This window comes from Arvicanthis niloticus, chromosome 12 (assembly GCF_011762505.2).
Source record: "Arvicanthis niloticus isolate mArvNil1 chromosome 12, mArvNil1.pat.X, whole genome shotgun sequence".
NCBI lineage: Eukaryota > Metazoa > Chordata > Mammalia > Rodentia > Muridae > Arvicanthis > Arvicanthis niloticus.
In genome coordinates, this window is record NC_047669.1 from 9,592,714 (window position 1) to 9,604,772 (window position 12,059).

A 12,059-nucleotide genomic window follows, 5' to 3' on the forward strand; every position below is an offset into this window, starting at 1 on the left:
CCAACTGACTAAGACATACACATCCTTGCACAAAATAGAAACTGGCCAAGAATTCTGAACAACAGTGTCTGGGCATGTGGCCAGCAGGGTGCTTTGCTGTGGGAGTGGATCTCAGGAAGCACCTGGTATTGAATGGCTTAAAAGCTGCAGCAGAGAACAGGGACAGGTTTGGAAAACAAAGTAGTGCAAGCCATAGAACAACAACAGTTGACACAAAACAACAAGGTGTTTAGGTCTATCAAAGAGCCTGGACTAGCTGTTCCTTCTGCATGTAGAAAGTGAAGTTTGCCTGACCTCTCTCATTTAGGGCAGCAGAACTCTGGAGGCAGGGATGACGCTCGGGCTCAGCTCCAGCTTACTGCCATGGGAGCAGGTTTCCCTCTGCAGATGGCAACCAGCCTCCCCTGCTGCACCTCGGCACCTCGCTAGCCCCTCCTGGGTCTTGGGAGATGGAGGTTGGCGGGGAGGAGCCCCAGCTGGAGTCCTCTGCTCCAAAGTCAGCCAAGGGAGAAGGACTGGTTGCTTCCCTTTCGATTTCCAGCAAATTTGACTGGATCAGGGGCCAACCCAAAGCAATGGGGCTGGAGCTAGGATAGGTCCTTGGATGTGTGTGGAAAGAATTCCATGTTTGGAATGCTAGGACTTGGACTCCAGTTCCAGACTCAGCAATTGAGCAGTATAACTTCCCCACACCTCATTTTTCTGGTATATAAAACTTCATCATGACATTCTTGGAAGGGGAGGGGAGGAGTCAGGCCAACCCGCAGAGTCCTTCACACACATGACTAGAGAGGACCCTGGAAATGCAGACTGTGATCCAGCATGTCTGCGTGGGCCTTGACAGTCTACGCCGCATTCAAGTGATGCCCATCCTCTTTGATCATGGACCAATTGAGGTTCCAGAGCACAGACTAGCTAGCCATGGCACGAGGGCCAAATACAGCCTGCTATTTGCTTTTGTTAATAAAGTTTCATTGGAACTCAGACCCACACACTCATTCACTTACTCTCTAAGGCTAAGTGAACTGAGTTGGGAAGTTGCATTGGAGACTCTGGCACACAAAGCCTAGTTACATGTCTTAATTTAGAAAATATTGTCTGCCCTGTAGGAGACTGAGGAGGAGTGAAGATTATTCTCTGTGGACTAGAAGACCTATATTTCAATCCAAGTTTGACCAAGGGCAAGCCACTCCACCTCATCTAGAGGATAAAATAATCACTAAAATTTGAATAGATGTATGATTTCAGATTTTCAATATGACATAGAAAAGTCTGTTTCTACTGAAGCAGGCATCTAAGAACCATGTTGTGCAGCCTTCATCTGGAAGAAAAAAAAAAGAAGAAGTGGGGGATGCCCTGGCCTTACCTGCAGAATCCAGAAGGGCAACTCCTGCTGGTCACTGTGAGTTTCCAGAGACCACAGTTCCTTCCTGACAGAGTCAGTTGGGAATAGATAGGAGCTTACAGTGGGGGGGATCAGAGGCAGGCTTTCCCAAGCTGCAACACAAGCTGACACTGTCAGAAAGGTCCTGGGACCCTGAGTGCTGGCATCATCCACAAAACTTCCATTTTCCTGAGAGTCCAACTTAAAAACAGCCCCCCCCCCCCCCAGCTCACCATGACTCCATGTGTTCCCCGCTCACTACTCAGAAGCCCATCGAAGCCTCAGAGACTCTGCCAAGCACAGGGACTATAACATCTGGAGCTCCCTAGGGAGCTCCCAGTCTGGTGAGGGAGATGCCCAGTAAAGGAGACCCACAGGAGAGTTTTACTAGGTAGCTTTAACGGGAGAGTGCAGGACTCTGGGTATCTGGCTTAGGAAACAGGTAAGATACTAACCAGGCAGGGAACATGTGTTTGTGGAGAGGCAGTGGGCTCTGGGAGAGGAGAAGAGATGGGTAGAAGGGAGAGATAATGACTAGTTTGGGGCTTGTTGATGCTGGCGTGGGCTGCTGAAAGACTGAACGGCGGAGCTGTGATTTCCTGTGCACAGCAAAGTAAAGGCTTTCGGTAGGCCTGCAAACATTTAACAAGATGACACATGTTGCCATGGTAATTTTCCAGTGCCAAGAAAAGTCCCTCTGCACACACCTAGAACTCCTGAGGCCCTCCAGAGCTCGCATGCCTCCTTCTGTGCCAACACCCCACAGGAGAGCGCTTTATGCTGGTTAGTTTTTGTCAACTAGACACAAACTAGAGTCACCTGGGAAGAGAGAACCTCAGCTGAGGAATTTCCTTCATTAGATTGGGCCATTGGCACACCTGCCAGGCATTTTCTTGATTAATGATTGATGTGGAGAGACTGTTATGATGTGCCTCCTGCCCCCCCCCGCCAGCACCCTCACTGAGCTCTGGCAGGTGGTGCTGGGTTTTATGATAAAGCAAGCTGAACAAGACATGGGGAGCAAGCCAACAGGCAGCTTTCCTCCACGGCTTATAGTAAGTACTATACCCCTGTTAAATGTACAATCTTTAGGATACTTAAGAAAAGCCTTGGCTAACACTGAACCAATCAAGCCCCACCCTGTTATGACGTAACATAAAGCTGGAAAGAAAGCCACAAGAAACCATAAACCTATGCTCACCATTATTCTTGAGTCTTGTCTGAGCTGTGGTTTCCCAGCTGAAGAGTATGAACCTTTGAGACGGTATCTGTTTCCTGGCTTTAGAATTCAGGGCCCAGTTCATATGATTGGTGAAAACTCATGAGGCACCATTCTCTGGTGAGCAATCCATCTATGCTTGCAGAGTAGCTGTGTCAGGAGCAGAGGGCCCTGGATCTCAAATGCCACGGGGTTGGCACTATGGTTTGCTTCCCTTTCCTAGAGAGAGCCTCTGAATCTCGGAGAGCAGAAGGATGTGCATAGGCGTTGTGAGTGCTTCTGGCATCAGGCTTGAGCACCTGGCCATTGAGGCCTCGGGTGTACCTATGTTAGTCACACTGGCTGGCTGGCTGGCCTCATCTGGATCTGGCAACCGTGCACTCTTCTTAGCATTTATCACAGTTCCTATGTCTCTTTGTGGGTTTTTCCGTACTGAGGCCATGTTGTGCTAGCCGCCTCGTGGCTGGGGAAGTCTTTATTCCCCATCATGCTCTAGGGCCTGATGCGTGGTAGGTACATTTGCATGTATGTTAAAGGATCTGAGAAAGAGCCTATACCTGTGATGCTGTAAGAACAACTCAAAGCTCTCTACCAGAAATGTCTGAACCTTGTTCTGTTTACCAAGGACGGCTGAAATTAGTATCTGGTGAGAGTCTAGAGAGATGTTGGTTTAGAACTTTCTAGAACACTCTATTAGTGGCTCAAGGGGGGACTGATAGAGAAACCACGTGTGAGATAGCCAGAGGGTCCAGCGGGGATAACTGATCCCAACCCAAAGACTGGATTGAGGGTTAGAGAGACTGCGTAGGAAGTCTCTCATTTAAATCTTGGGCTGGTGCCAGATGGAATGGCACGCCTCCAAGGACTCTGCTTTCCAACCTCACTCATTCACCCATATTTCTGCTTCACTTGGCGACCAGACCCCTGTCCTTCCCCCTGCATCTCCAGACGACAGTCTGCTCCTCCTATGCCCGAAGCAACAGACAGATGCACTTTAAGCACAGTCACAATGAAAACTCAAGAAGTTCTGATTGTGAGAGCCATGGGTGATTTAAAGGAAATCTTGGCCAGAATTCTGAAGAAGTGAAGAGAAAGGCTCTAAATTGTCCCTTTTATATTACTTAACACCAAGCGGTGATTATGACGACTGTTAACCAGGCCTCAGCAAGCTCTGGGTGCAGCTATGTGTCCACGGATGATGTCATTCAGCTCTCACAACCGTCCTGAGGAAAGGAGCCATCACTGTTCTGTTTGATGAGGTGCTGAGAGGGAGGCTTGGAGACAGTCACTAAGGAGACATAGGTGGTGGTGACAAGGCCTGAGTTGGTTTTTAATTCTTCTTATGGGGTCTCCTTCCATTCCACACAGACTCTCAGCTACAAGTTCTCTAAGCTGCATCTGGATGACTTAAATATGCCCAGCACATCTCATTTCTCAAACGAACGTTCAACAGCTTCTTTGTTCACGGAACACTTTCTAAGACTTTTTTTCTCTTATCAATTTCACTTGATGCCTAGTCCTATCCTGTAAAATCTATTATCCACTGTGCCTACTGAAGGCAGGATTCCTTCTCTCTCCTTACAGAAACCCTTTCTGTAGAACATTCTACACCATACTGGGTAGTAGGCTGTGAAAAGGACAGAAAGGTTGTCAGGACACTGTCCAAGAACAGAGTTGTGTGAGAATTCTGATTGCTTGTGGGAACACGCCAAGACAACCAGAGTCTCGTGACAGATTCTTCACTTGTTCTTGGAATGGATTTTCGCACTCTTTCCCAGGTGTAGTGAATAGGAGTGCGTTTTCCCCAGCTGTTGTTACTCATGTGCCTTTATGGGAAAACATGTTTTTGCCACGTGCAGGCTGTTCTTGTGATTGTAGACAGCTGAACTCCTGCGTAGTCTACTCAGGAGACCTTAACCCTCAGGGTACAAATTGTCTGAGGCTCAGAATAAAGTTGGCTGTTTCAGGAGACTTCAGTTCACCTCATGTTTTGGGCCTCGCTCTCCCAGGCTCACACCAACTGGAGCAGTAAAGAAAGGGTCACTGGGGAACAAATGCCCCCCTTGCTTTCCAGGACAGACAGGGAAAGAGATAATATGGCGAAGAGCCCACAGTTCAGGGCAACCTACAACCAGTGTTCTGGTGAGATGGAGGGAGAGCTCAGAGCCCAGGAGGTTTGGAGCTGCTCTGTCTCTCTGTTGGGGGCTCTAGAGACATCAGTAGAGTCACCGGTAGAGAGGAGCAGAGTGTTACCAAGTAGATGGGACCTTCTCTTTGGACTCTATCTACGTGTCGCCCATGTTGTGACGGCCTGGCTTGAACAACATGCCCAGAAGTCTCCCCAGCACATTGTCTAGACTGACACTATCCTCATGGGGCTGATTTGGAATCACGGACACAAGTCTTGCTTCAAAGTTGCTACTTCTGAACATAAACTGATCCGTTTTTTTCCCCCCAGCTATGAAGTAGGCATATTTGGCTAGGCACATACTCTTTTTCATGAGTTTTTTTTTTGGTCAGGATTTTATTAGTTCACATAAAAATCACTTGCAAGCTACATTATAGTGTAAAAAAAAAATTATTTCTGACTGTTCTTGTTACCAATACTAAAGATAACTAATGCTAGGTGCTTCTTGTTTATCAAATGCTTTCCATTTTAAAAAATAAATTGTTTTATTATTTTAAAGTGTGTGTCTGTATCTGTGTGTGGGTAAGTACTGGAGCCTGCAGAGGTTATAGGTGGTTATGAGCTGATATGATTCCTGGGAATTGAACTCTGGTTCTTTGAAAGAGCATCAGTATGTGCGCTTAATTGCTGAGCTACCTATCCAGTTCCTTAGTTTTTAGATTTTTGATAATTGGGCACAGATAGTAGGGCTTCAGAAACTCATAATCCCTAATCTCTGTCCCTGGAATCCGAGAAGCCTAGGGAGGGAGGCACTAGGTACAGTTGCTTGTCTGAATTTTCGGTGCTGGGTCAAGGCTGAGCTGAAGTCTGTAGTAGTTTGCTTTGCTCCTTCTCATTGTGGGTACATGCTGAAGACAGAAACGTTCAAACCAGACCCCCACTTGCATGCTAGGTGTAGAAGAAGACAGAGGGTGGTTATTTTTAAGTCTGAGCTCATACTGAGTCCAGGTACTTTTCCACCCACCATCACAGTAAGGGCACTAGGTGTTATTATGTTGGATTTATAGACGAGGAAGCTGAGGAGGTGGAATCATTTTCAAATTGTTATAAAACTGAGAAATATAAAGCCCACATTTAAGCCTGGGTCGTCCACCTTCGAGATCCTTTCCTATTGCTCCCTGAGTAGCCAGCATTTTGATAGAACCCACTCAGTGGTCATCCAGTGAGACCTTCTTACTTGGCCAATCTTCTGAGGAGGAAGGTTGATGTCTGGTGAGAGATTTGGCAGTAAGCCTTCTACTGTACTTCCTATGATGAGATCCTTCTTCCTGCCCTGACTTCTCCCTCCTCCGAGTCCCACAGAAAGGCCATGGACTCAAGAACCTCAGCAAGTGAAGAGCCTGCAGAGAGAGCTCCCTGCCCTTAGCTACTGACCCGGAAATCCTGGGACCAAACACACAGAAGAAAAAATGTACAGATAACTCTGTTCAAGGAGGTCATATAGACCAAAATAGGATTGTCAATTTTCTTTTGGAGCTGTTAGAAGTCTCAAGATATGATTTCCAGATTGTTTGTTTTACAGGTAAGAAAAATGGAGCACCAAGAAGCTGAAAGGACATACCCCAGGCTGCATACTAATGAGAGGCAGAGCCTGGGCTAGAGCCCAGGCACTAAACCTGTCTCTTTAGCTTTCCTGCTGCCAACTCAACTCTTATGGGATGGTGGCTCTCTCAGAAAGAAGGCTCAATCTATGCAAAGCCCAGAAGCCAGGCCCCTCCCTGGCCTCTGCTTTGGTGGGATCACACTCCTGTTGAAGAACAGGAAGCACTTCATCTTTCATCTCTGACAGTGCATTTTGGGGACAGGAAAAGAGGGTTGTAGAAAAGACCTAAGAGTGATCAACAGTTTATTCTTGCTTAAAGAACACAAAATACAAGATCGGACATTTAAGGAAAAGATGCAAGCTGACATTGAGCCCTGAGGCAGAATATGATCCCAGGAAGAGCTTTCTCAACCCCCAGGGTGAATATGGGGAGGGTTTTTTTTTTTTTTTTTTTTTTTTTTTTTTTTTTTTTTTTTTTTTTTTTTTTTTTTTTGCCAGTTCCTTCTCTGTTCTGATAGAGCTGGGTGCCAGGGAGGTGACAATGGGGTTGAGTGGGAGCCTAGTGGGGAAAGGTGTCAGGGACTCTCTACAACCTCCAGTATTCCCCTCACTCTGCTAACCCAGGACTTCCCCTGTTAAGGGAGGAAAGAGGCATGCATTATTTAGTTTAATAATTCATACAAATTGCAAAGTTTACTGTGTGAAATGAAGGGGCCTTAGGAGGGCAAAAGAGAAATATTCCTGGGTCTGCTTTAAAAGGACAGAGGTTTGAAGATGATGATTTTTGATTATCTTTCTCTAGAATACAGAGCCATGTGAAATAAGCAAGTAACCACTTCCTTCAATGGTAGGTGGTTCCCTCCTTTCAATGGTAGGTAGCTCAGAGTCCAGGAATCTTCTCAAGTCTAGTTTAGGAATCAATCTTCTTTTTCGGCTCTATCTACCCCGATAACAAAATTTTACTTAAAAAGCTGTTTTTATAGCAATGAAAACTGAGGTGTCAAAAATGGGTTGTTAGCAATATTTGTACTAGAATCCAGTCCTCTCCTGCTGGCACAGTACCCCTGGCAATGTCCTCAGCCCAGTTTCTCACCCCTCCACTCTCCTGGTGACTGAGATACCAAGAAAGGTGACCAATCAGAATCAGTGGCCAGGAGCTTTGACTGAGTCCTTGACTGATAAGGGGTTGGGACGAAAGTCATTTAAGGGTCTCTCAGAAAGCTCTCCTGTATCCTTGCGTGTTTCAAGCTGAGAGCCTCTGAGACATGCTCCAGCTGTTCTGGAAAGGACTAGTTGACTTTACACGCAGCCTGCATGATTGACAGCAGTAGTGTGTATGACAGGGAGAGTCCATGCAGAAGCTGGGATCTGGGAGCTACTGAAGGTTAGAGCCCAGGAGGAGTTGGCTGAAGGTTAGACCCCATGAGGCTCCAGACCACACTGAACATTTGGTGTTTTACTTGGAGTTGGTACTGGATTTGGCCCATGTCATAAACTGACATTTTTCTCAGGGGTCTTTCTGTGGTTGTAAGAACAGATTGCTTTGGAAGGATGTTCTAGGTATATAGCCTAGGCTGTCTTCATGTCCTGCCTCTTGAGTCCTAGTATGGCAGACACACACTACCACACTTGGTGACTACCCATCATATATAGCACAACTAAAAGAAAGAATCCAGAGAGAAAGATTTCTAGTAATTCAGAGGAAAGAAGATAATGGCTTAGATCCAGGTGGTCAGATAGAAGGTGGGAAGAAGCAGTTGGATTCTGGGTGTTTTTAAAAGGCAGTGAACTGGGGCTGGAGAGATGGCTCAGTGGTTAGGAACACTTGCCACTCTTGTGAGAGCACCCAGATTCAATTCCTAGCACCCACATGGCAGCTCATAACTGTCTGTAACTCCAGTTCCCTCTTCTGGCCTCCATGGGCACTTGGATACAAATGTTGTATAGATACATATGCAGGCAAAACACCCATTTACATAAAATCAGTAATAATAATAATAAATTAAAAAGTCATCGATGGGTTTTCTTATGGATTGAATGTAAGAAGACATGATAGGGAATTGAGGATGACACCAATGTTTGGGTTTGAGTCCTAGGAAGGCTGGAGAAGCTTGGGGGAAGGGACAGAAAGAGTTTAGCCTTGGACATGCTGAGATGGCAAGGTCTGTCACTTACACCAAGGAAATGTGGCACAGATTGCTGGATGCTGCAGCCCAGGGTCTGAGATGGGGCAAGCAGGGCAGGTCTGGTAGCACCACAGGCTCATACACAGGCTTATGGCTGGACAAGGCCATCAGTGAGGTACAGATAGAATAGAGAAGACCCAAGACTGTGTGGGAACCCTGTAGCATCAAGAGACCAGAGAAAAGAGAGGCAGGAAGGGTGACCAAGAAAAGTTGGGAGCAAGAGAATTCTAGAAGCCATTTGGATGAAAGGGCAGGAGTGACGGGTGGGGTCTGATGTTGCTCTGGGAAGTGAGAACAGGTTGAGAACTATTGGATGCAGACACTGAAAGACATTGGTACCCAAGGCAGGAGCAGCACTTGACACCTGACATCATGGAGCTCTGGTTTGACTACAGACTGTTGTTTAGGGTTCCTTCATTGGGAATCTTGCCTTCTCAATTAGATTGCAAACTTTGTAACACCAGGCTGGATGAGTCAGCCTTTTCCCAGAGCACCGGGTCCTTGGCAGCTGTGGGGCCTTATCAATGCTGATGTAGGTTCTGTTGTGGCTTGCCAGCTCACTCTGTCACCCGGGCAATGGCTGGAGCAATTATCCTCATGCTTGCTTACCTTGGACACAGCATTTCAGCTCCTTTGGGTCTGTGACGCTCTTCCTGCTTTCCCGGATCACAGCCCGGTTCTTCTTGGTTTCTCCCCAGAGATTGGTGCCTCCATACATGCTGGGAATGTTAAGAATGGCAATGCCTTCCAGGAAGATATTGCTCAGGTCCACCTCGACTCCATCACACTGTGAAGCAGAGAGAAAGGAGATCACAGTGGGGACATGCGTGGTCACCAGACTTCTAAAAAGGTGTGACAGGTCCTAAGCCACCTTACCACTGTCAGTCAGAAACTAAATATCAGGCAGCTTCTCTGACTGAAGACTTTGGCCACCATAGTGAGATGGAGCCATCCAATACTGACTTCCAAAGGGCTAGAAATACTTATGGATGTAATTTAGAAAAGGTGGTTGCCAAACTGTCCTTCAGTCCATCCCTGTACCCCCAGTTTGGACCCTTGCTAATCATTGTGAAGATCTGTAGTGTTGCTGGGTCCAGAAACCAATATTAGGTAGATTCCCAACAAATGACAATTTTTATTTTATTCCTTTATTTTTATCCCCTCTTTCTGTCTGGTAGAAGTGCAAGACTTTCAGGTTTGGGAGGCCTTCCAATCTGCCTGTCTCATAGCTGTACTAAGTGTCGCTCTGGCACTCATGCTTGCTGATGTAGCTGAGTTTCTTTATCTGCTTTCTACCACTCCCTCCCCCACGAGGTTTGAGAGACTGGAAGGCTTCACCTAGCTGTAAAGCTATCCCATTTTGGCACGAGGCTTACCAACGCAGCAAAAAATGCAGTATCTTTGTTTGATCCTTGTCCCTCAGGATTATTGGTGATTTATTTCATTTACAGCAGAACAAATAGGACCCAAAGAGACGTGCTTTATTATCCAAGAATGCACAGGTAAACTCCACATTTGTGGAATTTGAGTATAAAGTCCATGCTTTTTGTTTTTAAAATTTTGCTTCTTTTAAGAAAGGAAGACAATCAAAAGCGTACAGTAACAACCTACTGTCACCTGGGTTATCTACTGCTATGGTCTGGAGGCCTCCATCAAATTCTTGGTGGGAGTTAATTCCATTGTCACAGTATGAAGAGGTGGGGCCTAATTAGGATTAGATGAGGTCTCTAGAACTGGAGCCCCATGATCTCATTAGCTTTGTCAGAGGGGGGAAGAAAACCATGTGTGCTCCTGCTGCCTGCAGATTGCAGGACTCCCAGGAGGAGAAGGCAACACCACATGTAGCCCCTTGACCCTGATCCTAAATTGTGAGGACCAAGCTTTTGCTATCTACTGTTCACCCAGAATGTGGTATTCAGGAATGACAGAAAATGGCCTAAAATATCCAGAAATCAAACTTTCAGAGTCTTCACCATAGGAAGATGAGAGAGAGTTGGGGTTCTGTATGTTCATACTGACTCACCCAGCACTCACCCACTGCCTGATTTCTTTGAAGTTCTAATCAGTGTTGTCGACTCTGACTTGTTTTCCAACCACAGAACAAGAATACAGTGAGCTTTTCTGATAACTGGGAGCTCATTTCTCCACTGGGGAGACCGGAGCCTTTGAAAGTTGTCTTAAGTGGGCACCTTGTTCAGCATCACACAACATATAAACGGAAGCATACAGCCCTCCAGGTAAGCAGTAAAGGTCTCAGACTTAAGGACTTTCTCCTCTGCGCGTCTGGGCTGAGTGTGGCCACTGCTCTGAGCTCCTTTTCAGACTTTTCCTATTTTGATTGTTCTGTCTTATACACACCATAACTTATTCCCTGCCGAATTGGTACTGTCCCTGGCATCGAAAACAACAGCTAGTGCTGACCTGTTTGGTGGGACAGGTGACAATCATACCAGTATTTCTTGGGGCTGGAACTCTATCACACCATCATGCTCATAAAGCAAAACATGTACAAAGCATGCACAAAAGTGTCACGTGTTACCTGCCACTCTCCTTATCGCGCTGTGGTAGGAGCCTCACTAGCTCTTTGTTTGAAGCTAAACAATGACGCTGCCAGTGCCACTGGCAAAAAAGTCACCTCAGTCACCCTGACCTTCATCTCACTATGTGTTTTTCTCTCTCTTGACCTTATGTAGGATTTAAAAATATAGCTTAGATGTGGACTTTACATCCATCCATCTATCTATCCATCCATCCATCCATCCATCCATCCATCCATCTATCTATCTATCTATCTATCTATCTATCTATCTATCTATCTATCTATCTATGTAATCTGGTTCTTGGTTCAAGCCTCTTCCAGTCTATTCAGATAGATATCCTGTGACCTTAGTCACAGTTTGGCCATCATTTGGGGGTTAAGTCATATAGTGACAAAACCAGGGATCAAGTCTCCTTGGTCACTTTAACACATGCGGTGACACATGGGGGAGTAGTAACCTTAGCGTGAGGTGTTTTATTGATGCAGTGTCTTCGGGACCCTGCTCCTATCAGTGCATGTAAATTCTGAGAGGGAATCACAGAGCTCTGAGATGAGACAGATCTAAGAGAACTTGACCCCCCTTACATAAAGGAGACCCTGTGAAGTAAAGCAACTTCCTTGTGGGCATCTATCTGATCTATGAATGGTGGAGCAAGATGGAAATGCAGGTCTACAGATCTCAATCCTGTGTTCTTCCCGCCAAAACAGAAGAGCGTCTGCTAAGTGTCACATCAGACTTTCCCTGACAACCTTTACCACCAATGTAATAAGAGTAACAAAAGATTCTATCTTTAGTCAAGTATATCACTATGCATGGGTGTCAACTATAAACTCTGGCTTCCAGGACTAGAGAGAAGAAGTACCTCAATATGAAGTTTTCATGGTATACCCTTTTATCTTTAGGAACTGGGTGATACTGGTCTCTTTGCCTCTCGTTAGATAGAGTCTCCTGTATCCTAGATTTATCAAAGTGACTTCTGAATGATACCTAAAATCTTCC

General features: G+C 46.0%; 1 protein-coding gene across 2 annotated transcripts in view; it reads right to left on the minus strand.

Moving 5' to 3' along the window:
- Positions 1-12,059, minus strand: part of Dgkg (diacylglycerol kinase gamma) — a 188,301-nt gene that overhangs the window by 24,315 nt on the left and 151,927 nt on the right. For both annotated transcript variants that reach the window (XM_034515695.2, XM_034515694.2), the window contains one exon: positions 9,130-9,307. In XM_034515695.2, the coding sequence (XP_034371586.1) occupies positions 9,130-9,307 (178 nt within the window). The remainder of the gene's footprint in view (positions 1-9,129; positions 9,308-12,059) is intronic.